General features: G+C 36.8%; 6 protein-coding genes across 9 annotated transcripts; 3 read left to right on the top strand and 3 right to left on the bottom strand.

Annotated features, from left to right (window-relative positions):
* On the bottom strand, positions 150–1,178 carry LOC18608201. The gene has a single exon (XM_018114859.1). The coding sequence runs from the start codon at positions 981–983 to the stop codon at positions 150–152; it is 834 nt and encodes a 277-aa protein (XP_017970348.1). The 5' UTR covers positions 984–1,178.
* LOC18608199 (protein EXECUTER 1, chloroplastic) lies at positions 5,365–10,890 on the top strand. The gene is made up of 12 exons (XM_018115931.1): positions 5,365–6,041; positions 6,168–6,284; positions 6,377–6,442; positions 6,546–6,652; positions 6,923–7,004; positions 7,543–8,277; positions 8,380–8,503; positions 8,634–8,800; positions 9,053–9,127; positions 9,252–9,344; positions 9,441–9,585; positions 10,317–10,890. Exons 1-11 carry the CDS (start codon positions 5,643–5,645, stop codon positions 9,531–9,533), a joined length of 2,058 nt encoding a protein of 685 aa, XP_017971420.1. The 5' UTR covers positions 5,365–5,642; the 3' UTR covers positions 9,534–9,585; positions 10,317–10,890.
* On the bottom strand, positions 11,033–12,682 carry LOC18608198 (nicotinamidase 1). The gene is made up of 5 exons (XM_007042763.2): positions 12,342–12,682; positions 12,086–12,269; positions 11,731–11,864; positions 11,406–11,591; positions 11,033–11,328 (listed from the first exon to the last, which is right to left on the bottom strand). Exons 1-5 carry the CDS (start codon positions 12,480–12,482, stop codon positions 11,236–11,238), a joined length of 738 nt encoding a protein of 245 aa, XP_007042825.2. The 5' UTR covers positions 12,483–12,682; the 3' UTR covers positions 11,033–11,235.
* On the top strand, positions 13,589–16,083 carry LOC18608197 (fructose-1,6-bisphosphatase class 1). Its single transcript, XM_007042762.2, has 3 exons — positions 13,589–14,259; positions 14,703–15,099; positions 15,351–16,083. The coding sequence occupies exons 1-3, from the start codon at positions 13,843–13,845 to the stop codon at positions 15,749–15,751; spliced, it is 1,215 nt and encodes a 404-aa protein (XP_007042824.2). The 5' UTR covers positions 13,589–13,842; the 3' UTR covers positions 15,752–16,083.
* Positions 16,610–26,307, top strand: LOC18608196 (KH domain-containing protein HEN4). 4 transcript variants are annotated; one of them, XR_001926662.1, is made up of 8 exons: positions 16,610–17,463; positions 18,122–18,862; positions 18,949–19,224; positions 19,639–19,935; positions 20,075–20,157; positions 20,473–20,584; positions 25,816–26,100; positions 26,215–26,307. XR_001926662.1 is itself a non-coding variant. In XM_018115415.1 (7 exons), exons 1-7 carry the CDS (start codon positions 16,858–16,860, stop codon positions 25,918–25,920), a joined length of 2,220 nt encoding a protein of 739 aa, XP_017970904.1. In that variant the 5' UTR covers positions 16,610–16,857; the 3' UTR covers positions 25,921–26,307. The 4 variants fall into 4 exon arrangements, 3 of the variants coding, with proteins under 3 accessions (XP_017970904.1, XP_017970903.1, XP_007042822.1); XM_018115415.1 differs by having other exon boundaries at positions 25,816–26,307; XM_018115414.1 differs by lacking the exons at positions 25,816–26,100; positions 26,215–26,307 and adding an exon at positions 21,382–21,781 and having other exon boundaries at positions 16,613–17,463.
* On the bottom strand, positions 24,138–26,600 carry LOC18608195 (costars family protein). Its single transcript, XM_007042759.2, has 2 exons — positions 26,344–26,600; positions 24,138–24,563 (listed from the first exon to the last, which is right to left on the bottom strand). The coding sequence occupies exons 1-2, from the start codon at positions 26,422–26,424 to the stop codon at positions 24,366–24,368; spliced, it is 279 nt and encodes a 92-aa protein (XP_007042821.1). The 5' UTR covers positions 26,425–26,600; the 3' UTR covers positions 24,138–24,365.

Raw genomic sequence — 26,776 nt, 5'->3', positions numbered from 1 at the left:
TTACTTATTGGCAGTGGCAATTTCTAGCTGACTAGATTGGGACATCCACGGAATTATCCAAATTTTGGGAAACATGTGGTTTTCACCTTAAGCAATCAAAGTATTATTGACTGGGAAAAAGCAATCGAACCATTCATTCATAGTTAATTTCATTGATAGCATTTCATAGGCCTACTAAGAATCAATTTCCCCATTCCTGTCTCAGGAATCACCCCAACCAGTAAATTCCAACAATATGAATCCGGCATTCCCAAAAGATTATTTTTCCAGAATGATCCCCATTTCTTGTATGTAACCCATACATCTAACCTCATACTTAAATGCAACATTCCACGTTCGACCTTCTTACCAATCGCATCAACAACTTCCTTTCTTACAATTGGTTGGTTGCCTTCCCAGCCGGTATTCCCAAATTTCACATGCACCCTTTTGTGTTCCATGGCTCCCAAGCTAAAAGGCTCAATGGAAACTGTCGAAAGCACATCCTCTTTCTCATTATAAAAGATGTAACCCTTAATGTAATCATAGTAAATCCTTGTGTTACATTCTCGATCGTTCCCGGATGTCAAGTTGGAGACGCAGTTTTGGCATCCGAATGTGAAATCTGCTTCCCAATTGGCCGCCAGTCTTGAGTTGAAGATGGTGAAGTTTGATATGGAAAATGAGTTTGGATGGAGCACTACAGCAGGTGGAGGAAGGCTAAACGTTAAGATTATGTACGAAATGACTAATGTAAGGAATGCGAGTTTCGCGTATTTAGCGTAGATGTTCTCGGGTTCATTGGCTGGTGAAGGATAAAACTCGGAGGAGATTTCATCGGCAAGGTGGAGCCCTGGAGGAGAGAAAGAATAAGGGTAGCCACCTTCTGTAGGAGGCATGTTTATTGGAAGGGAGGACTCAGAATCTTCCTGGGGCAGGGGTGAAAAGGCATAAAGGTGGTCATCCTTTGCAGTTTTTGATTGAACGTCGGCTGGAGAAGGCATTTGTTGCTTTTACTCTCTACTTCTTCCTTAAGAGAGAAAATTTTAGATGACAAAACTTGTTCTTGATTCTAATATATAGTAATGAGTCTAATGACGTTTGTTTCATTTATTTTCAACTTCTAACCATTTCTCTTCTGCCAAACGTTGTTTGGTAACAGAAATAGTGTTTGAACTGATTAATGTTAAACCCATAAATTCTTCTTATCCCACAACTGTCTCAACGTTCAAACAGAAAAGTGTCCGTCCTACACCCGAACCAAGTGATTTTAGCACTCACAATTTAGTTCAATATGTTTGGTGGATGATATGTCTCAACTTAACTGTGTAAGATAAAGATGTGTATGTTCCAAACGACAAAGATTTACCAATACAAACAGTGCTAAGCTAAACATGAAACATGGAAAGCTTTATGATCAATCAACAAATTTGCATAGGAGAACAGTGTAATTTTATAAAATGGCTTGAGGGAGTCTATACCATCAATATGAATTTTTTTTTTGAAAATTATTTTAAAATCAGCTTATAATGCATACAATCTAGCAACAAGAAAATGGAAAACAAGAAAAAACAGTGGATCAAAATGGGAAACTGAGAGAACAAATTAACAACCCTTTTGCAACTTCATGAAGAAATCATAGCAAAATAATGTAATGATTAGATAAGTATTCATCTCAAACTGGTGAATATGTAAAAAATGGGGCTTTAATCAAACTTTCTTTGTTCTTTAGTGATCAATTTTCTGCTGTATCAATGATTTTCATTTAGAAAGCAAAAGAGAGAAGAACAGGACTGTTGCATTGTTATCATATGAAAAGCAATCTTCATATCTTCCTCTTCTTCATTTTAATAAATTGAGAAATGTTAAATGCAATGGTTGCAAACTTCTGTTAATGAGTTGCAGACATTCTGAATTTGATGATACACCATGCTGTTAGAATCATAAATTCAGAACACAAGGTGCAGATTTCATTAGCTAATGAAACTGGTTTTCATTGATTGAAGAACAGTGCCTATGGATGTATCGGATTAACATCAAACTTCTGCTTAATTAACAAACTAATTGTATGATTCTCATTATACACATCATAAAGCCATAGGGGAGATGATCTTTTTCAAATTTAATTGAAACTGTGCTGGATATGATGGCATGCACTGCCATATTCTGATGGTATGCACAGGATTCTATGGCACTTGGTAATTAGATGTTTATCCTCGGGGATGTCCCAACTCCAAACACTACTATTGTTGTTGCAATGAACAGAAGTTGTTTGAACTGTTAGTTTTACGAAAAGCATGCTTTATCATACCCAACAAAAGGGTAAGTATAACCGTTCATGGTTACACAAGTCATCCAGTCACTGAAATTTAGGGAAAATGCATATGCAATAACCTAACAATCTTCTTATAATATAGCGTTACAAACTCCTTTACTGGAAAATAACTTAATTTTCTTCCCCTTTTTGTAGTTCTTTTTTTTTTTTTTTTTTGGAGAGCATGTAGCTAATGTTGCTTCAGATAAGGTGGTCAGCATATCATGTAGGAGCAGTGTCCTTTCAAATGCATGTAGATATTTGAGTAGTTCTGCCGTTTTTCTTGTTCACCAAAGGACTGTCATGATTTCTTTTTGATATGTTGACTCCATTGCATCTACATTCAAGTGATTCAGTGTGTTTTTTCTTTTTTAATATTTGTAAAATAGAAAAGGATAAAAAAAAATCTGTAGGTGAGAAATTTGGAAGTATATATAGTTCTCTGCTTGGGATTCCATACAAGGTCACATACATATAGACCCATATATAAGTATGGAAGCATTCATGTGGGTATATATGTAGTAGATATTTGATTTGGGTTATTAATTTACGATTTTTGTAAAAATTATTTTGATTAAAGGAAATATAGACCCATACAAGGTTACATACATATAGACCCATCTTTCTGTGATTTGGTTAAAGGAAAGTGGGAACCAAAGTTATTTGCGAAGCTGGCCTAGTGCTGATATAGTGATTCCACCCTTATAAGTGGTAAAAGCGTTCTCTTTCAAATTGTAGGACCAATTGGTGGAATATGCTAAAGGAACTTGCAACTTCGTTTTCTTTTTCCTCTTTGTCTTTTCAATCTTTTAAGCTCCCTTTATACATTTTCACAAACTGTTGTTCCGATTATAAATTTAGAGCCTATACGTTTCAGCCTTTCTGTTGGGAAATTACGAAATTATCTCTAAAGAATTGCCCAAGATCTAACCCAATCAATAAAATAAAGAAAGAAAAAAATCAAACACACTCACAAGAACACAAGAATTTACGTGGTTTGGTCTTTTGATGACCTACGTCCACGGGCACAGCAACAGAGAAAAATCCACTAAGAGAAAAATCAGGAGATTACAAAAACAGTTTCAAACTCATAACCCTTATATCACGTACACCTAAATCACTCTCTCTAAATCTAGGTGATTATTATTCTTTAACCCATAGGGTCCTTTTATAGTGTCAAATACAATAACCTTATCCTAATATAATTAGGAATCTTATCCTAATATAATTAGGAATCTTATCCTAGTCTAACTAGATTTAAATATTATTTTATAAGGTATATTAATTTAATTAAAATTAAACAATCCTAATTAAATCACAATTTAAGATTATCCTAACACTTTCAGTTGATTCAGCTGCATTGTACTTCAACAAGGTGATATGCGCAAATTCTAGCTGTTTTCCACCAAAACTTGCTCGTATAGAGACTCTTTAAGTCATTCCATACATTCATTTTATACAGAAAGCGTCAAGATATAGGCCTGAATACCCTTAATCATCAGAGCCTATCTAATCTACGTATACTTATTGCAGGCTCCACAATTTCATTCGTCAGTTTTTCACATATTAGGGAACCTTTTAAACAAAAGCATTCAAGAGGAAACAAAAAATATGCATACAAGCAACAAGGTAGTTTCTTTTACCAATATAACTAGGCAGAAAATGCATCTACAGCACCCCTGATTTAAACCAAATCTCCATTCATGATCAAAGAAAAGAAAACAAAAAGCAGCGGGTCATCACTGACCCTGGGCCCGGCGTTCCTTTTGCCCCTCATCTAACAACCTCCCAGCCCCAGTTTCATGTGCAAACTCTACCATCAAGTCCCAACAATATGAATTTACTCCAGGTTGTGAACCTCTCCATAACAAGCCCCATCTTTGGTATGTAACCTTTGTATTGATTCTCATGTGGAAATGAAGCATTCCCTTTTCTTGTTCTTCTTTTATCTCCTTTAAGACATTATGTTCTACTATAGGTTGATCACCTTCCCCTCCTGAGGTCACAAACTTCGAATGCACGTTTTTGTGCTCCTTTCTTCCCAGACAAAAGGGCTGCCATGCATTGCCAACGCGATATCCTCCTTGTTGAAAATGGTACCTTCAATGCCATTAAAGAGAATTTCATAGGCATCATCTTGGCTCACAAAGGCCAAGTCCATATCCCAGGTGGCTGCCAACTTCGAGTTTGAGACATTGAATTTCGATACAGAAAATGAATCAGGTTGTAGTTCAGGTCCTTGTACAGCAAAAATTAGAATCCATCATCATAAATAATATTGGTATAATGGCCATTATGGAGATAAACGTGATGAACATGAAATAAGCAAACACAGTCCCAAGGCTTTCAGATTCATGATCTCCTTCCGAGGAGTAGAGTCTCAAAGGGGACCTGAGAGGCATCCTGGGGCAGGGGTGAATATGCACATGGGTTTTCATCACATGCAGCTTTTGCTAAAGTCATAGCTTGAGAAGGCATATGCCCTGAAGCCAAGGAGAAATTTATGAAAATCTTCAATGTTGGTGAATGAAATTCATGGATGTATATATAATTTGACATCTCTGAACTGTTGGTTTTTCAATCTGAAAAACCAGTTTAATGCTGTTCTAACTTTTTGTTGGTTAGGATTTCCAAACATCAAATGTAGCATTTGTAACTAACTGTGAGTTGTGTTAAATTAAGAGGCTTTTTGCCACAACAAATAAGTTTTCCTCTACTGCACCGCACGTGTTGCGAATTGTAAGTTTGTAACCGGATCCAAAGGCAAGAGGAGAAAACAGGGCACAAGGGAAGGGAGTCGGGACACATATTATAGAATTGATGACAACATTTTTAGCCGCACAAATGTTTGGTTTTTTTCCCCAATGTTCTAAATCATTGCTGACGAATGTTGCGAAGATAACGACAATTTTGATTAATGTTTATTCTTTTACATATTTAATATCGCAGTTATCCATTTATTTTTTATTGGAAGTAACCTCCAATATGTCTTCTGTTTTCACTTCGCCCACTGTTCTATTTTTTAAGGCTATTTTTGTTGACCCGTAAAATGATAAATACTGTATTTTATGGAAGAGGATGGGCGTGAAGTGTCAAAGCGGCTAACGCGATTGAAACCTGAAAGCTGAAAACATTGCTTTATCTCCAAATTGCCTCCGCCTTCCACGCTCACCACCAACACCCACGCCCTTTCTCTCTCTTGCAACACACAGGTCTCGTCCTTTGCCACTCTCTCGTCTCACTCTCTTCTCCTCACATATTACCCACACAAATTTCTCTCTTTAGAAATTTCTAGCAAATTTTCTCAACCACTGTGCTAGAAAGGAAAACAGACTTACTTCGTTTCTGAATGATGGCTTCAATTCCAACCCCGACGCCTCGTCATAATCTTACTTTCCCAAGCCCCCGATTTCCTTCCCTCAAAAGACCCTTTTACCCTCCATCGAGGTTCCCCGACTCCACTCTCTGTCGCTGCTCCAATAATCCCTCCGATAGCAATTCTTCCTCTTCCATTAACTGGCGATGGGACTCCGCCATTCAAGACGTTATCAAGAATGCCATCAAGCGATTCGAATCCTACATGAATCCTTTCCGGAAAGACTCTAGCAGCACCAAAGGTGCGCTAAACGACGGCGTCTCTGATGAAAGACGCCGTCAAAGAGGCCAAGAGGACGATTGGGATTGGGATCGCTGGAAAAAGCATTTCGAACAAGTTGATGAACAAGAACGCCTCCTCTCCCTTTTAAAGGTATTTCCAAATCTATGCTTCTTAATTGGTTCTTTTTTTTTTTTCGCTGAAAGGGAGAAATTGAATGGAATACCTTTAATTACAAGCTTTAATGTAGCATTCGTTTCTTTTTTTATCTTTTAACAGTCGCAGTTAAATGAAGCTGTAAGTAGAGAAGATTACGAGGATGCTGCTAGGTTAAAGGTTGCAATTGCAGCTGCAGCTACGAATGACACTGTTGGCAGAGTCATATCCCATTTAAATGTACGAAATCTATTTCTTTTGTTTAGTTATTTATTGTTAGAAAGAGGAGAAATTTCTATTCATGTCGCTGACCTGATTTCTTGTCACTGCAGAGAGCAGTAGTGGAAGAACGTTTCCACGATGCAGCATTTTTACGAGACAATGCCGGTGCTGGACTGGTAAGTTAACCTTTTTGTACTTTCAAAATGAAAAAAAAAAAAGAAGAATCTTTTTATAGTGGTTAAGTAAATATTCGTTTGGTTTCATGGTTTTGGGTTCCAGGTTGGATGGTGGGCTGGTCTCTCGGATGATACCAAAGATCCTTATGGTCTAATTATACGTGTAACTGCTGAGCATGGCAGATATGTGGCTAGGAGTTTTAGTCCAAGGTAATCACTCCCCTGTTTCATATATATATATATATATATGTGTGTGTGTGTGTGTTTTATTTTTTAAGACAGTATATATAAATGGATTTGTTTGTTTCTGTTCACGTATATAAGCTCTAGTAATGGTAAGAATATAGTTAACGCGTGGAGCATTTATTGTGTAGATATTTTGAATTGGCTCCCAATTCTTATGCTTCTTGCTTGTACTTATTTATTTGTAGTTTCAAATATTATTTCTGAGTTCTTGTTAGACTGATTCATTTCTTTCAGGCAGCTTGCTTCTGCATCAGTTGGCGTACCCCTGTTTGAGATCTTTCTTACTGTAAATAAGAAAGGTGAATACAAACAGCAGGTATCTTTTGTTTCAGTCCTTTCTGGGTTGCTGCATAGTTTTTTGTTGTTTTAATTGAAACTATTTTAGTTAGATAGAAATATTTTCTGATAAGTTGACAGAAAACCTGGCTTACAGCACTACTAAGTGTTGCTTTAGGAAGCCACCTGGGTGCTTATATTTGTATGCAGGGATCTGATGACTATAATTCTTGAGCTGACAATTCCTTTGTTTTTCTGTGTCTTGATTTTTGTTGGAGCAATGAAAATTTATCAACTGTTGTATTTAGCTTGATGACAGTTTGTCATCAATTGAATTGCCAATGATTTTTACATCATACGAGAATATCTTTGTGTGTGCCTGGTTCGGTGAGCTGTAAGCATATGTCTACATGTTTGTAGAAAGCTTAGAAAGAATAAAAAATGTTTGTGTTCTAGCAAATGCATTTAATAATACCTTTGTGTTCCAAGAATCCAGCTGAGGGACACTGCAGCAGTCATATTTTTTTGTAGTAGCATTTTAATGTTTTATGATTGCAATTATATTTGGTGTTTTTTAGGCTGTGTACTTGAAAAGGAGGAGTGTTTTCCAAGATTCTTCAATGGTGTCTTCCAAAACATCAGGAGCCACCAGCCGCTCAGGTCCATCAGGCTCCAGTGAAGATAACAATGATATTTTTGTCGTGAGTACTGAAGATGATGAAGATGGTGATGATGAAGATGATGATGATGCAGATGATGGATCTGATGTGGGCGAGGGACTAACGGGTTTTCAGAATATTTTGCGGGATATGATTCCTGGTGTAAAGGTCAAGGTCATGAAAGTCACTATGCCTGGGAAAGTAGACCGAGATTTTATATCTAAGGTGATTGAGCAGATAATAGAGGACGAAGATGAAGAAAAAGATGCCGAGATAGAAAGTGTAGAATTGGATGATGAAATTAAGAGTGAAAGTGACCAAGAGAGAGATCAGATTGAGATAAATGCCGATAGTGGAGTTATTGATAATGACATGCGAGGTGAAATTGCGGTTAAAGTTGTTGTTGGTGGTCTTGCCCAAAAACTCTCTGGCAGTGTGCCTGCAACAGAGTCACTTAGAGTGCCTGCTAAGCTTGTGAAAAAGGGGCGCCTAACATTTTCCTTTTCTATAGAAAATGACATAAACCTACAAGATTCTAGTCCCGGGACGAGGGGTTCTATGGATAGAAAAGAAAAGATTCAAAATCAGCGCAGCATCGATAACATAATGTTTGATCTTGCTAAATTCGTTGGCAAAGAGAAGATACCTTTGAAGGTAGGTTCAATATATTAAATAAATATTTGATGAATGGTTTTTGTAGAACCATTTTCTATTTAAGTAGAATGCTTGGTTTGCTAACTAATTTCAACCAAGCAGGTGCTCAAAGATGTTGGTGAATTAATAAATCTCACTCTCAGTCAGGCTCAAAATCACCAACCACTATCTGGATCAACAACTTTCCACCGCATAGAGATCGCAGCATCACCAGATCCTCTAAACGGTGATTTGTAACACCATCTGTTCATGTTCGTTAATGTTTTCATGAAATGATCTCTCTCTCTCTCTCTCTCTCTGCCAGTTTTGTCATGATAGTTCTTCATGTTGTATTTACGACATGTTTGTTTGATCAGGTTTATATATTGGTGCACATGGGCTTTACACTTCAGAAGTCATTCATCTTAGACGCAAATTTGGTCAGTGGCAAGATAGTGGGACTAAGGAGCCTTCAGATCTTGAATTTTATGAATATGTGGAAGCTGTAAAATTAACTGGAGATCCTTATGTACCAGCAGGCCAGGTGATTTCATTATTTAATTTGACTATTTGTTATGATTGGAGGTAGCTTTGATGGAGTTATAAAAGAGGATCATTTAATTTTGAATTGCCCAATTAGTTATGCATGTCAAATGTAGCTGAATATCTCATTATTGTCTTTTAATTAGTAGTTCCTACTCCCTGCTTTCCCCACTCCTAGTGCTTGTATGTTATTTGTTGAAATGATTATCTACTTTTATTTGTTTTGTCTCCTAATACCTTGGAATTTCTGCAGGTGGCATTTCGAGCCAGAGTTGGAAAAAGTTATCAGCTCCCACATAAAGGGATAATTCCTGAAGAATTTGGAGTGGTACATTTTAGTGTACATTGTTAGCTGTAAAAATTTGAATTTGTTGTTGGCCTTTGTTTGAAATTTTCTCTTTGATCACCTCCTCAAAAGTTAATGAGTTTTTGTGGTCTTGTTTCCAACTCAGGTTGCTCGATATAAAGGACAAGGGAGGCTTGCTGAGCCAGGCTTTCGAAATCCTCGATGGGTTGATGGCGAGCTTGTTATTCTCGATGGAAAGGTTTATCTCCTTTGTCTGATAGTGTATTTGATTTGGTGTCTTTATTTGTCAAATGGATACTGATTATTTGATGTTCTAACTTGCTAATTCATGCAGTACATCAAAGGAGGGCCTGTTGTTGGATTTGTATATTGGGCCCCTGAATATCACTTCTTGGTGTTCTTCAACCGACTAAGGCTTCAACCATAGTCTGTTGTACATAATGGTTGAGCATGTTTATTATTTGTTCAGATGACATGGGGTATGTACTTCCTCACCATAAAGTAGATGTAGGAAGTGTGTGTAAATTAATTTCATTGGCTTGTGATTGTTTTGGGTTTATTCTCTGTGACAAGTAAGCCTATCAATGATGCTTTCATTAGGAAAAATTTTTCTTAATGCTCTAATACCTTGTTGGGTGTATACTACATTAGCGTGTGGCATCAATTATAGTCTGCAAAAGTGATCAGGTGGCACATTGTTTGAACTATTTACCGTGTACAGATCATGGTGATTGATTGATTATCTTGGTTTTGCTCTCTCTCTCATGTGCACGGGTCCAGTCATGCTTGCTATTCACTATTTCTGAAAGTTTGAGATCATTGAAGTTTTCATTAATGTTGCCTTGAGTCTTGACAAGTGGTTTCAAACTTTGCATCATTATATATACAAACATATACATACATACATACATACATACATGTATGTATATGTGTGCGTGTGAGTGTGTGACCACATAAATGACATTGTCTATGTAACTAGGTAATCCAATCCCCAGAGGAAACTGGATTTGTATGCTTTTTTAGAATAACTGTTATTCATTAAGGTTGGTAGTGGTATTGGTTTGTGCAATTAAAAGTCATCACTATGGGATCTTTTCATTAAAATATGTTGCCGAAACATAAAATGTAACAGTAGTGTTTGTTAGATTTCTTCTCTATTTAAAGTAAATATTCAATAATGGAAACATCCTTTATTGTGTTTGTTTTGCAGTTACACATGATACTTGTCACTGAATAGCAGAGCAGCAAAGAAGGGAAGAGGTTTTAGCTCACAAGTTGAAAGCCCACTTGACTTGTTGGTTGTGCAGTGAACATATTGACTCTGGAAGTGACCATGGAACTTCAAGATTGACCAAAAAAGTTCAGTATTTCTGCTGCCTGGATTCTTGGCATGTGCTTTCCTTAAATGAATTAGTAATTTTATTGTGCTTCCATTCAATTCCCAAACGACAGGCTTACCTGAATCATCATAGCCATAATCTTTATAGCTTGAATTACTGTAAATTTTACAATTCTAACTAAATCCAGGCTGTAGATGGAGTTTGGACTTAGGATTAGTGAAATAGCTGAACTTAAATCAGAATATGGAAGGTTTTTGGGTGACCTTATTTTGTGATAACGGCAAGCGGAATAAGCTTCAAAGTTAATTTGTCTGTAATTATATTCATTTTAATTTTCTTTGCGCAATGATAATCAATATTAGGGCAGATTTTACCAGATATTTAGCAATGTTATTTGAATTTATTTCATCGTATTGTTAAGCTTGCTGTATTGTTTCCTGTGTAGGCCTTGGAAACATTAGTCGGAAGAGTGAAGGTATTACTCGATATGTGTTTTTAATCTTTAATTTTGATTGGGAGATATATAAATCATTGTGCTAAATGTTTGGGTATATTATATGCTTTTATTTTGGCATTGGTCAAGAAGTGTAGAAACGCATAAGGTCCAAACTTGGCATATACTATGGGTTTTAGTACATGCTTTTATATTTGTTTTCCATTCGCATAAAGGCCTAGTAATTGTTCAACTTAATAGTTTACATGACTTAAAATCTTTATTCAGAAGAAACCTGAGGCTGCTACAGTCAAGATAGCCAAGCTTCAGATGGGACACATCTCACACCTACCGGCTTATGGCTTATTTGGAGCACCGAATGAGACTTCATTTGTTATTATGGCTCCTCTTTCTTTTGCCATGTAAAGGCCTACGTGATGCATCAACTCCTGCACAGATAAGATAAGTGCAAGTCAAAACGATTTTTCAGTTTACATTGAGTTAATCTTACCCTTCGAACACAAACCTGTGGATGAGGTAAAGCTCCTTTGATGTTTTTGGCAACGTGAAGAGGAACATCAAAAGTTGCACAGGCACGTGAATACACCATAACATCTTGGAGAGGACTCAAAAAACCACGATTCCTTGCTGATAACGTTGAACACACAAAATCCAGCACACAGATATCTGTGCATACCCCTATTACTAGTAACTGTGACCACCAAAATCATGGTTTAAGTAACTAAAATCATGGTGTAAGTAACTCCAGTCCAACTATTTGGGAAAATAAGAAAAACATAAACAAGCTTAACTCGATATCTGCTTCTGAAATTTTTGTATTGATTACTTACAGTACTGATCTGATTGTTCTTCACCCAGTCCACAAAAACATTCGAACCATCAGCTTCAATCGAACCCAAATATCCATCGTAGCAATCTTTGCGCCTGATTGTCACGTTCGTTTCCTTTTCTATCCATTGCAAAGCTACATTTTGTAGAATTAACCAAAGGTGAGAGAGAGAGAGAGAGAGAGAGCATATAGTTGACCATATGGTGCGTTTAATTGTTCTGTCATCTCTAATTTAACAGCACTTGAGAGGCAAAAAAAGTTCATTCAATACTGAACCTTAAGACAATGATATACAGAAATCAAAACACAGCATTTGAATTTGATGTAGAAATTGACTAGGAGAAGTAAATATATACCAGGAACCAAATTTGATTCATCGGTGCCAGCAATACAATGAGGAGGATAGGGATCCTCGGGCTTGTCAGCATGATGAGAATCAAGAAACGCCATAACAGGCAGTTTCTTTTCGCAGAAAAGTCTTGCCAGCCTTGCCGATTCATTGATCATCCCCGAAATCTGTCTGTTGGGTTCTCTTGGGGCCTACGACCATAAAAAGTAATATAAAGTTCCTGATTGAATGCAAAAAATATTTCCAGTTACGAATCATGTTACCAGATTTCCAGCACCGACAGTGCAGAAGCCATTGATGATATCCACAAGAACAAGACCAGTCACAACTTCTTCTGGCAAAACCACAGACTCCTGCTCAAGAGGCAGCTCGTTCTTCAAAAGATCAATTGTTTGAGACACCATTTTTCCAATTGCTAGCACTTCAGCACTTCGCTTGAAAACACAATCCTAAATGAGGGGCTGTATATATTCCCAATTAATGAAGTATAGTGTTATGTGCACAGGTAGATATACTGAGTTTTCAGAGAACAAAATCATAGACTTTCATGGAACAGCCTCCATGCTAAACTCCAAAGGCTTGAATGAATCAATTATTGTTGTCTCGTGGACAAGTCAAAAAGATTCCATAAGAGGATAAGAACGTGCGGATCCATCCAACATAATTTTCTTTCATTTTTTATGTAAAGAGCTTCATTTTCAACTTTCCTCGATTATATCAGTCTAAATATCAGCTATGAGGCAGGGTACATCAGAAGTTTTGGATGTGACACATTTTCCTGTCGATGATAAGGGCTACAGATCTTGCCTTCTGGGATTTCCAAAAGGATATGTTCTACATATTTCAGTTTTCCTTTTCCAACAAATATTTTGAAGATCTTGAGTAGTGTTCATAGAGTGGATTCAACATAAATCACACATGATTGACATCTAAATGTTAAGAATGCTCATTAAGAGTTTCTGATTTGACTATCAAAAAAGAAAAGAAAAAAACCTTTTGATGGCTTTGGATGGGGAACTTGTAAGGCAAAAGGCAAAGGTAAAACCTGAAATGAGCTTTATTGTTCTTTTCTGGTAAACAGAGAGGGAAAAAAATTAGTAAAAAAGATGCCCCAACAAAGAAGATTGAAAAGAGAGATATACTGAGACAGCAATATGTTAACTATTCTTCTTCTTTTTTCTTTCCTCGTTGCTTAAGAAAAAACAAAAAAATATGATTGATGTTTGACAATCCTTCCTAAGGAACCATTAAAATTGTTTTCTTACTAAGAATTCTTGAACAGTATCCAAAAACTTCCTAAATACTCATGAAGGGTAAGGACCATGGTGCCAAAGTAATATTCTTCATTCTGCCTCAATCATAACAAAAACTGTTCTAAATGCTTCATTTTACCTATCTAGCTCAGGTTCTAAATTCCATAAAATTACAAAAACATAAACAAGCCTTCCCTGAGCCCTTTTTTTTTCTTAGAATAATTTTGGTAAAAATAGAAAAAGAAAAAGACAAAGATATTTGGCCTTAATATAACGCAGCTAAGACAACAGACCTGAGCTCCTCAACTGAGGTATTTCTATCCGTTATCCCTTCCTTCTACCTATTTTCCCAACCTCGTTTCGACACTGATACAAAAAATCCAAAACCAAAATCCACGTTAAATTCCTTTGAAGAATTCAGTCTCCAGTCTCTGATCCCATGTTTACATTTGCCATCTCCACTTCACTCTTCTAACATGTGAAACAACCTCTATAATTTCCATTTACTAATATGCAACAGTTATTGTTACCCACCACCTCGTTCCCGCCTCCACTTTTCCCTCTGAAGTCTCATCCTTTCCCTCGAAAGCAGCAATTTTGTCTAAGAGACGGCTTGAGCTTGTACGCCCCACCAAAAATGGCTTCCTTTTCTGGGTTTGTAGCTAAGTCCCAGATGCAAACGACTGCTGATGGTGGTGATGCAAATGGGTTTTCTACGCTGATGGAGTATGTTGGCAAAGGAGGACTAGACGTGGGAGATGAGTTAGTGGTTTTGCTTTATCATATGCAATATGCTTGCAAGAGAATTGCTGCTCTCGTGGCTTCTCCTTTTAATTCTGCTCTCGGGAAACATTCAGGTCTTTCTGCTGGCACATCCGGGTCTGGTGGTTTAGACAGGGATAAACCAAAGCCGCTTGATATTGTGGCAGTATGTTTTGCTATGCTAATTTTTCATGATTGAATTTTAGGAGCATTGCTTCTTTTTGCCCCTTTTAGTAGTATTTTGGTAGTGCTAGTATTGGGTATATTTTCTTAAATAGTTTGTCTGTTATTCTGATTCTAGGTATTTGTATCAAATGTGGCTCATATATGATAATAGTTGACATGAATTCCTAGTCTTCTGATGAGTGATGATATCATTGTAAATGATTTGATGAATTGTCTACAGCAGGAAATTTCAGGTTGAGAAGTTGAGTTGATCCAGAAACTGATTGATATTAAAGATGTAAATATGTAATTGAATGAATTTTTGGTTTGGGATGTTCCCTGTCAAAATGTATTCTAGAGTAACTAGGACTTGTTCATGAAATAGTGAAAAGTATCAGAAAGTTAACAGACATTTCTGACCTGCCAATATTTCTTGTTCTGTAGAATGAAGTCATATTGTCCTCTCTTAGAAATTCAGGAAAGGTTTCAGTCATGGCTTCAGAAGAAGATGACGCTCCTATTTGGATCAATGACGATGGCCCTTTTGTGGTGGTATTGGATCCTCTTGATGGTTCTCGAAATATAGATGCTTCCATTCCCACTGGAACAATTTTTGGGATATATAAGCGACTTGTGGAGCTAGATCATCTACCTACAGAGGAGAAGGCATCACTGAATTCGCTACAGAGTGGAACCAGGCTCCTAGCTGCTGGCTATGTTCTCTATTCATCCGCCACAATTCTCTGTGCTAGCTTCGGCTCTGGAACGCATGCATTTACACTAGATCATTCAACGGGAGACTTTATTCTCACACATCCAAGCATCAGAATTCCTGCTCGAGGTAACATGCAGAATCTTGATGGTGAAATGTTATGCTCATGAATTCATTTAAACTAGATTAATCTGATTTTTACTTCTTGATTTCACAAATTCAAGGGAATTCTATTTGGATTTTATTACTGATGATGGTCTCCGTGTTACCAGTTTGATCAAATGGTAACCCTTTATTGTTTGTAAACAAGAGAAGGTATGAAACTGACGTTGATATCTTTCAATTCAATTAATGATGGGCTGGCTACCCAATGATTTCAGGTCAAATATATTCTGTTAATGATGCACGGTATTTTGACTGGCCTGAAGGTCTAAGGCAATATATCAACACAGTGAGACAAGGCAAAGGCAAATACCCTAAGAAATATTCAGCACGTTATATATGCTCTTTGGTTGCTGATTTCCATAGGACTCTCTTGTATGGTGGACTGGCAATGAATCCAAGGGACCATCTACGCCTGGTGTACGAGGCAAACCCTCTCAGTTTTCTTGCAGAGCAAGCTGGAGGCAAGGGGTCGGATGGTAAAAGTAGGATTCTTTCCATCCAACCAGTCAAACTGCATCAAAGACTGCCTCTCTTTTTGGGGAGTTTGGAGGATATAGATGAGTTGGAAAGCTATGAAGATGTTCAACAGAAAGTAAACCCTGGGTATGCAGTCTAATGACTTTGTTCTTTCCAGCAGATGTGATGTATACTGCTCTGTTGCTCTGCTTTTCTATAAGTTCACATGACAGCTCTTCCTCTCCACTGTTCATACTTTTTTCTCTGTTTTTTCAATAATCAAGAGTTGTATGTGAGTCACGAAGACCAAAATGTAATGCTATTATTACAAAGTCGAATGTGAAAGCATCACACTTTTTACAAGTTTTGAGTTTGGTTGTTGTAAGAACCAATCCAGCAGTACAAGGAAAAAAGACATACTTATTGTATTTATCTTGTAATCTTAGTTGTATTCTGATTTTTTAAACTCTTATCAACTGGTACATTATTCTATATAGGTTTAATTAAAAAATTATTGTTTTAGTAGGTTTCTTGGGCTTTAATTGTTGTGGACCAGTTGGGCCTTAGTTTTTATATGAATAAATTTTATGTTGATATTTTCATTTTTATATTGAAATTTATATTGGCTCTGGAGTTTTTATAGATGATATTATTCTTAATTAAAATAATAAAATTATTTTTTTTTATTTTTCGGTAAAAAAAGTACTATTTGCATAATTCCTATATGTTTATAATAATAATAATAATAATGTATTTATTTATTCTCACGTGTGACGCACAGATAGGAAAGGTATAAATCCTTCAACAAGGGTATAAAATACTGTACAGGTAGGAGCACGCAAATACATGGTAAAAATCTGCTAGTACCACAAAAGCACGACGAGGAAAAATGGAAAAGAAAAACGCGTTGGAATTGGAAAACCTCTTCAGCTCATATTCACCGTTGGATCCATTCCCATGAAACCAAACATGTCACCTTAAAACGACAGCGTATAACTGAGTTTTCTCAGCTGGCCCCTGGGCCAAGGCTGCCTCCTTGCTTTCAAAAATCTCAATTTTCAGTGTACTATAGGAACAAGCTCCAAAACCCTCTCTCTCTCCTTTTTTTCTCTTCAACTTCTTCTCAGAGAGGCAAAACGCGGATGCTAGTATTGATTTGTTCACAAATCAATCAAACAATTGATTAATTAATTAACCCATTATATGTATAAAGGGAGAGAGCGTTTTTGACTTTCTTGAGTTTTAATCGCTTCAACTGAATTTGCTATGGGCAGCACCTTCCTCTCTATACCAACAAAGCGAGCCATGCCCGACGCGACCCCTTCTTCGAACGGCCCCTCCAAGCGTTCCAAGCCTCCGGCTACTCCTCTCCCTGTCCCCCCTGGTCACGTTGCCTTCCGTCTCCTCTGCCACGTGTCCCGTGTCGGTGGCGTCATCGGCAAGTCAGGCAGTGTCATCAAGCAACTGCAACAGGCTACCGGTTCCAAGATCCGAATTGAGGATGCCCCGGCTGAAAGCCCGGACCGGGTTATTACCGTCATAGGCCCGAATGCTGTTAATACCAAGATTGTACTGAATTATGGTAGCCTTGGCAATGGTTACGGTAGTAGCGTTGAGGAAATCGATGTGTCCAAGGCGCAGGAGGCGTTAGTGAGAGTGTTCGAGAGGATTCTGGAGGTGGCGGCGGAGAGCGATGGAGTGGCCTTGGTGATGGTTTCTTGTCGGTTATTGGCGGAGGTTAAGCACGTTGGGAGCGTGATAGGGAAAGGAGGTAAGGTAGTGGAGAAGATAAGGGAAGATACTGGGACCAAAATTAGGGTTTTGACGGATAAGCTACCGGCTTGTGCCAGCCCCACGGAGGAGATTGTGGAGGTAAGAGGTTTGTGTTGGGAGTTCTTAAATTAGGGTTTCTGGTCTTAGGAATTTTTTACATTTTATGTTTGAAAAGTTGCTTTTTTTTTTGTCCATTGTGGCAATTAGATTCTTGATTAAGTGGCTAATGAACAAATTTCTAACTTGGCAAACTTGGAATGTATAGTTGTTAACTGCTTTTAGGCGGTTTTAGTTTATTTGGTTATGGTTATTTTTTAAGGAATTCTCTTCCGTCAATGTATGGAAAATCATTGCATTAACAATCACCCAGCGTTAATAATAATGTATTTCCATAAGTAGCTCCTGCCACTAGTTAACGATCAACCAGTGGCATTTAATATCAAAATATTTCCATAAACAGCACCTTAATAAGTGCCCAGTAAGGGTGGTTGTTAGCAAACAATAAGGGAAGAAAATTTGGTGCAAATTCTGTAGGGGAAATTGATTTTCCTCATGTAAATGGGACATAGAATTATTGTTGAAATTGGAATTTTGGTTGAAAGTTTCTATATAGTGTAACTAGTGTCGCCAAACCTTCTCATTTTCGTAAAGCTTTCCTTTTTCCTTTTTGTTATACTTTTTTGTTTTTGAAAGTTTATTCTTTTTGTTATACTTAAGTGGAAACATTATTTCTTCTTCCCTTGTGAGTATTCTGCAGATTGAAGGAGGTGTTTTAGCTGTAAAGAAAGCGCTTGTTGCTGTCTCACATCGCCTCCAAGATTGCCCTCCTGTCAATAAAACAAGGATAACTGAAAACAGGATCATTGAATCAGTTCCTTCAGAGGCTTGGCATAAACCTATTGAGTTACTTCCTCAGGAGACTTTGCGAAGGCCTATTGACTTATTTCCCCAGGACACTTTGTACAGGCCTATTGACTTACTTCCTCAGGAGACTTTGCGCAGAGCTATTGAGGTACTTCCCCAGGAGACTTTGCACAGACCTATTGAGGTTGTTCCACAGGAGCCATTGCACAGACCTATTGATGTTGTTCCACAGGGCTCCTTGCGTAGACATATTGATGTTGTTCCACAGGGCTCCTTGCGTAGACCTATTGATGTTGTTTCTCAGGAGGCTTTACCTGATCTGAATATAGATCATCTTTCACAGCGTAGTTCCCTGATGCCTACTATATCCAGTAGCTCCATCAGTTATGCCACCAGAGTTCATCCTTTGTCTCTAGAGTCCGAGAATGCTTCTCCATTGGATACAAAAACATTGCAGCATGAAGTGGTTTTTAAAATTCTTTGCTCCAGTGATAGGGTTGGGGGTGTTATTGGAAAGGGAGGTGCAATCATTAAGGCTCTTCAAAGTGATACAGGAACTACTATTACCATTGGACCTACACTCACTGATTGTGATGAACGGTTGGTAACTGTTACTGCATCAGAGGTCAGTCAGGTTGTTATCTTTTATGACATTTTTCTTGTATTTAGATTGTGGTGTTTGTGTTCTTGATAGACATTTATTGACTTGATGTCCTGTAGAACCCAGAATCACAGTATTCTCCAGCACAAAAGGCTGTTGTGCTTGTTTTTGTAAGAGCTTTGGAGGCGTCAATTGAAAAAGGGCTAGATTCAGGCTCAGGTAAGGGTTCAAATGTCACAGCTCGGCTTGTAGTTCCATCAGGCCAAGTTGGCTGTCTGTTGGGAAAAGGAGGTGCAATAATTTCTGAAATGCGTAAAGTGACTGGTACCGGCATTCGAATTTTGGGATCTGACCAGGTCCCTAAGTGTGTCACTGAAAATGACCAAGTGGTGCAGGTGCGCTGGAACTTTCTTTGATTATGTTTGTAAAAATCTTACAGTGTTGTGGAGAAGTAGTAAACATCCCTGATTTTCAATCAAAGAGTTATCTCCTAGAAATATGGACAAATGATTCTAATATTTCAGAGGTTAAAGTTCAAACAAAATTATGACATTATGATCTTTTTATACCTTAGGTTGCCCCACCATTACTGTTCCATGATATGACTGTTTTGAGTTCAGCTAATATAATTCCCAGCTGTTCCATCATATGCTGATTCTGGCTGAGGAAAGATCTGCGTATATTTCTTTCTGCAGATACATTGTAGCTTAATCTATTATCATGCTTGATTATGAGTGATTTTCCAAAAGTTATATCAGCCTGGTTTTTCGTAAGGCATGATTTGCTTATTGTTAGTTTTTGTTTCACAGATTTCAGGAGGGTATTTGAATGTGAAAGATGCTATATATCATGTTACTGGTAGACTACGAGATAACCTATTTTCTAGCACACTGAAGAATGCTGGAGCAAAAAGTAGTTCTGCTGTTTTAACTGAGACCAGTCCTTATGAAAGATTGATGGACACTGCCCCTCTTGGGCTGCAAGTATCAAGTGGTGTTTCTTATAATCTTAGTCGGCATACGACATTGGCACCGAATAGTACGGATTCCTTTGGACTTTCCCGTAGTTTAGATTGCCCTCATTCACCAGGGTTATGGACATCAGAGGTACCTTCTTTACTCTCTTTTTCTCTCAGATAGGACATGTACATGCATGCACCTTAGTCTCACTCAGGAACAGAAAAAATACACACTGGAATCAAATTGTTGCACCTTTTTACTTACCTGTGGCTGGGTTTAATTGCAGACAGGTAATGTACTGAATCCAAGGAGCACCACAGATATCGGCAGAGGATTGACTTCTCTTAGAGGTGGATTTGAACTTGGCAGGTTGGTAGCATACTACAAAATTTGTGTTTTAACATATACAAATGCACCCTGCAATGAGTGTTCATAAAGCATAATTTATTGAAATCATGATTTAACATGTTAACTGCTAAGTAATCTTCCCCGTCCCCCCCTTTTTTTTTTTACTTAGAAGTTTGAACTTAAAAGTGATTGATTTTGATGATTGGTGTAGTTTTTTAATGCTTTACTTAATGGTGTTATATGGGCCAAATAAAATTGGGAGAGGGGAATGTGTAGCAGGAAAACATTTTAAATGATATTATCATAGTTAATGACCCTTTCATCTCATTTTTGCAGTGGAAACAGATCTGCTATTGTGACAAATACAACTGTAGAGATTAGAGTTCCTGAGAATGTTATTGACTCTGTTTATGGGGAGAATGGTCGCAATCTGTCTCGGTTGAGAGAGGTAACATGCAAATTTTTTTATTATATTCTTGGTGTATTCTTTTATTGGCGTTGCTTTAAAAAAAATGTTTGGAATTATATTTAGTAGGTTAGAGCAGTTCTGGGAGTGTGTGGCTGCTCCTATTTTACAGAGCATTATACAAGCACCATTTAGACAACTCAATTCTCAATAGAACTTAATGAAGAACCTAGATAACACTACCTAAAAACCATAAATCAAACCACAAGAATCTGAGACTGAAAAGGCAATCGAAATTAAAATGACATCACCACATCCATTTGATAAAATTCCTAGGTGGACATATATCTTCAAGTCAACTGTAAAGAAAGTCCTAAAAGTCATTGCTTAAAGAAAGTAATGAAAGTCCTAAAAGTCATTCCTTAAAGTGTGTTTTTCACAAATCCATCCTGCTTTAACAATTGAAAAAGTTAAAACCCTTTTTGAATATCATTACTGATGTTGCAACCATGCCACTATTGAAGAACATACTCTGACATCATTACTGAAAATAATCTGTTCAAAAGCCTCTTGTATAACAGTTGGCAACAAGCCTTTTGCCTTGAAATTTTACAACTAAATATTTTGGAATATCTGATCTCAATTTGTTTGAAAGCTTTCACTGAATTTCTTACACCTTCTTGAGTTAGCAGTTTGTTCACACCTAAAAATTAATAAGAGAGAATGAATAAATATTTCGTAACAAAAACTATGATACCATATTGCTGTCAACATATAATATTTATGAGATATCTGATCTTAAATCAACATCAACTTTTCCTCTGGTGTTCTTCAATCAGATCTCTGGTGCCAAGGTCATAGTGCATGAACCTCAAATAGGAACAAGTGACAGGATTGTTGTCATATCTGGGACACCTGATCAAACCCAGGCGGCTCAGAGCCTCCTTCAAGCTTTCATCCTCACTGGTCCATCACGTTGAAATCTTTCATTTAAACCTAATGTTTTCACAAAAGGAGAAGTAAAACTTGAAGCTGTTGCCTATTTAGTTGCTTTTCTTCGTCTTTTTTTTTTTTATTCTTTTTCAAACAGTGTACACTAGTCTAGCCATCTATGCAAGCCCTGTTCTTTGGCAACAATAATTTAGGCTCTAATCATTTACCAAATGTTTTGTAGTAAATGCCTTATGGACGTCAATGTTTTGAGTTTTTTACTTATTTTCTTGCCTGGTTTTGGGTTTATTTTTTAACCATTGATAATAAATTATTTTATTATGGTTAGTTGGGCTAGTGATGAGGTCATGGGCCTCTGTTGTTATTTTCATTCTCTTAGTCCTTATTGCCTGGTTCTTGCTACCTTATGGCATCTTAGTGAGCCTAAATTCAGCATCACAAGTACACTCCAAATGGATCTTCACTAACAATTTGGTGCAAGATGGATATGTATGATATAACCCCTCTGAAGGAGAGAACTGGCACATTCTTAGATTGTACTCTTGTAAGTTTGATATGAAATTTTTTAGTTGAAAATAAATTCTTTCACCAATTCTCAATAAAGAACCAGCTGGAATATATATAACTTTAGCAGAGAATATTCAGAGTAAATGTTTTTGAACAATTTGTTCTACAATTAATTCTTTCAAGTTTTTGATAAAATAATATTCTGCTCTAAGTTTAGAGATTGGCGAAGATATATATGGAAAATTTATCCATCATTAGTACAATTTTAGTCTAGAAGATGAGGCAGAATTCAGAATGTATGTGTAAGTGAACATCTATGTTCATATATCATAGAATGGCACATCCTTTCTAGTGGAGGTTCAAATTCCCCATACCCGATGAAGTTGTCCAATTGTACTAAAACAATAAGTTGGTGCTCAGGTAATTTAATATCTATTATTCCTTCTCTCTCTCGCCCCCTCTCTCTGTTTTCAAGTAATTCAAATTTTTGCTGAAAGTTGTAACTCCTATTTTTCTTCTCTTTGCCTATTTACTTTTTTAAAATATATTACAATTAGAATTATCTGTCTCTCTTATAACACTTTTTAATGTTCATTTCGGTAGCTGTGGAGGTTCACTAAGCTTTGTATTTACACAATTAGTGGTAACTCTCTCCCACAAACCCACTCTTCTTTTCCAAGATTTGAACCCAGAACCATCAAATTGAAAGTTACTAGTTTTGACAGTTATGATATTCCCCTGAGCAATTCATCCTCACTTGCCAATCACGATGATATCTTCCATTTAAACCTAATATTTTCCACAAAAGGAGAAGAAAACTTGAAACCATTGCCTATTTCTTCATTGGTTATTTGTATTCCAGACAGTGTAGACTAGTTCTATTCATCTAGCCCTTCATAAGAAGCTATGGGTTTTATGGTTAGTTGGGCTGGTGTTGAGGGATATGGGACAGCTCTGTGTCACTTTCAGTGACTTTCCTTATCTTGGGCATGGCTCTTGCCACCCTATAGCATCTAGTCAGCCTAAAGGTAGGCGTCACTAAAACAATTCAAATGAACATATGGCTCTTGCAGTTTGGGTGTGGGGATGGGGATAATCAAAAAACAAGACTAAAGGAAGAGAACTCATACACGTTCTTAGATTTTCCTCATGTAAGTTTGTCATAAAACTGTATAGTCGAAAATAGATGCACATATTAATCCTACATTAATATAGTATCAGCCGGAATGTTTTTTCTTTATTTAAATTTTAAAAAAGACTCAAGCAGAAAATATTCAGAGTAGAGATTTTCTACTCTTTGAGCATGTTTTTTTTTTTTTTTCTTTTATAATTGGGGAAGGGGGGATTCGAACCTTGCATTTTAGGCAGGGGGATTATGCACCAACCAATGAGCCAAGTGTTCGGGTGCAGTCTTTGAGCATGCTTTATGGCTGATATTTCCAAGTTTTTGGTAAGTTAAATTTCATCTCTAAGTTGAGAGCTCTGTTCAGATGTATGAAGATTTGCTTGTACAACTTTAGTTGGGAAGATATGCTTCCAGGCTGAATTTGAAATGCCATGCTAAAAAAAGGAGCATCTATACTTTATAGAATGGCACTTCTCTCTAGTAGAGGATTGAAATTCAAGATTCAAACTCCCCTCTCTGTGGCTTTAGTCGACTGTACCAACAAATTATGTTGGTCTTCTAAGTAACCTCACTCCAATGTGTTCTTTGTCTTAAAATAATTCAATTGTATGTTAAGCGGCCGTCAACTCCTTTCATCTTTTTATCATACATATCACAATTGTCTTTTGTCTATTTTATAATGCTTTTTAACTTTTCTTTTTGTTATATATGCAACTTCACCGAGTCTTGAGCTACTTGGCCCAGAAAAAAAAGAGTTGATTACCTAATTCAGAGGTTCTTCAGAGGTTGTTTATTTTCATGTCAACCCTCACACTTTTTCCTAAGGTTTGAATATGATATTCCTGAATTAGAAGTCTAAGTTTTGACATTTAACCCTTCTAGAATATTTACTCAAAGCAATTTCATTTCTTTGCTCTTTTTTTTTTTTTTTTGTCTCATCTTGTTCTTTTTCTTCTTTCTTTATAGTTTATAATTATCCAATAAATGCATGTAGTGTATGCCAATGAAAGCTAATATATGAAGACAACCCTGTATCCGGTTTCAATATATTGTAAGAGAACATATACATCTCTGGGTGTAGTATACCCGTTGGCTCACTCTGGGAAAATTTATCATGCAAAGAGTTTCCAAAAGTAGTGTTATACTTAACCAAGATTTAAAGCTCAATTAACATTGAAATAGTATATTGAATAGCAACTTTGCTGGAATTATAAGTTCATTTATTTCTTTAGAACTGCATCAGTTGCCGCTGCTGGCTGCAGTTGCTGGTGGTGGTATTGCTTTGAGTGTGATTTCCACATTGTCATGAACTCCTTGGAGCAGTAGTTCACCATCATATGTAAGAACTTTACGTTTCTTTGCTGCTCTTAGTGTCCCAACTAATGCTTCAAAGATGTTTGCACACCTATCATCATTAAATAGCACTCCAAACGTGACCTTTAACACATGAAACAACAAAAGTTTTGATATGGTTATACTGCAAAAGTAGATTATAGCAACGTGGGTGCACAAAATATGGAATGACAAAGTACTATCAAGGACAATCCAATATTGTAAGTGCAGTTTCATATGATTTACAATATGCATTTGCTCCATACTGAGTATACAAATTGAAAGGGTACCTTCTACCACTTTTTGTATTAGCATGTTTCATATTAGCTATAACTTCTATTCACTTGCATTTGATAATTAATTTCAAGTACGATGATATAATATTGGTTCTATTACTCAAAAAGGGAAAAAAAAAACCTACCCTATAATCTAGTATGTAATTCTGGAAAACCATGCGGATCTATGAGATGCTTAAAAAGGAGAAAGTACAAACTGCAAAGTGGTAATTGGAAATTTCAAGGACAAGAAAACTCTTGATATTCTATATGATTTTGAATGTGTGTTACTTTTTTAGTCATTTACTTCTCAAATATAATTTTGGTTTTTTTACATTCACAATTGTTTTATTCTTTAACAGTTGTAAGAATCAAAAAGCAAATCATAAGATTCAATTAGCAAAAACAATAATTAAAAAAAGCTTAAATTATCATTGAATTAAGGCATTGGTGTTAAAGCTAATGCCTTCTAGCTTTCACATAATTCACATAAAAGCATCCACTCTTATTCATGAAAAAGATAATCCCAAAATCGCAAGGCACAATTTTTCTTATACAACGTGCTTTAAAATAGCCAGTTAAGAACAAAATAGACAATACTAGCATTTGCCAGGCAAAATGGAGGAAAACGAAACTTGTGTTAATGTCACCACAAAGATATTCATAAGAATTTACCGTAACCTAATCTCTACCCAACCCAAAGATTTCTCCAAATTTGCTAATTTCGAAGAAAACTCAGAATGCAAATTTGATATGACTGGGCCCGTGAATCTATGGAGGTGTCTTGCAGCAGCCATTTATCATGTTCAGCAGGAGGTAAATAGAAGAATATTATATATTTATAAAGTTAAACTACCTACTATACGATTTTCAAAGCACATCTGCTTGAATTTAGAAGAAACTGGTAAGTGGGGAATGTAAATTTTAGTGGGTTAGAAATTCGACTCATGCATTAGCACAGGCTGTCTGAAGATTGATCCCCAGTGCTGATTGAAATCAGGTTTGCTCTCTTCAATGTGTTGTTGTATAGATTCCTTTTAGCCAGATGAACTACAAAAATTTATATTTAATTGGCTTTGCAGAAGGGATTGAATAGAACAAAGATTGCTACTGATTCTACAACAGCCAAGGGAGAAGCGTTTCAAGATCCGAGTAGTGATTCTTTGGAGGATACGACTGGACAGTGAAATTTGTAATAAGCTAGACAGAGTTGTTACTTGGAATTTTCATCATCATATATGGCAAATAAATGCTTTAGCAGTTTTTCGGCCCCCAAAAACTTTTGCAGTATTAATCACGTAAATAGACGCTTCTCCTTCTTTTCCTTCCCATGGTTCATCCGGAAATGAACAGTAACATTCACCCCGGTACATACTATCTTTGATCTAAATTTGAACTTTCTATATAAGTCTGTCATACCCTCTACCGTAGAGCTTAGAATGGAAAAACGAAAAACAGATCTCATTTTCGTAGCTATACAGGAAAGACGGATCAATCAAACTAAGAGGTGGAAAGCATTGAAGATCCAGATCAAAGAAGAATGTGATGTCGAAATAGCAAAAAAAAAAAAAAAACCCAGAAATGAAAAAGGAGAAAGTCAGATAGGAAACCTTGTAGGAACCATCAGGTTGGATCTTGCCAAGTCTTGTGATTTCTTCCTTGAGTCGCCCGACCTCTTCTTCTACGTTCATTGTCTTCACTTGTTTCTTCCAAACAATAGTAGCAGCTATCTGTCTGGTGTGTGGTTCTCTTATACGAGCTTACGTCTTTCAGGTATCCATGCTTTTGTAAGTCAATTTTGTATACAATAACCAAGGGTATGAATTTTGTTGTATTTGATTTTGGTTTGTTTCCTTTTGGATAGGATTTGGTTAGTGCACAGAGGGTCCATCCCGTGTGCCCGACACTGCACGTGTCGAAAGTGGACTGGAGTCTCTCTTACGCTACAACTAAAGACATCCCACCAGATCAAATGATTCTTTCTCATCTCAGCCCAATTTAGACCCATCGTTAACGACCAGTTGTGCTGAAAAGGTCCCAATT

Source organism: Theobroma cacao, chromosome 2, assembly GCF_000208745.1.
Source record: "Theobroma cacao cultivar B97-61/B2 chromosome 2, Criollo_cocoa_genome_V2, whole genome shotgun sequence".
NCBI classification, from domain to species: Eukaryota; Viridiplantae; Streptophyta; class Magnoliopsida; order Malvales; family Malvaceae; genus Theobroma; species Theobroma cacao.
Note: the sequence above shows the minus strand (reverse complement) of the source record. Positions and strands in the feature narration are given on the sequence as shown.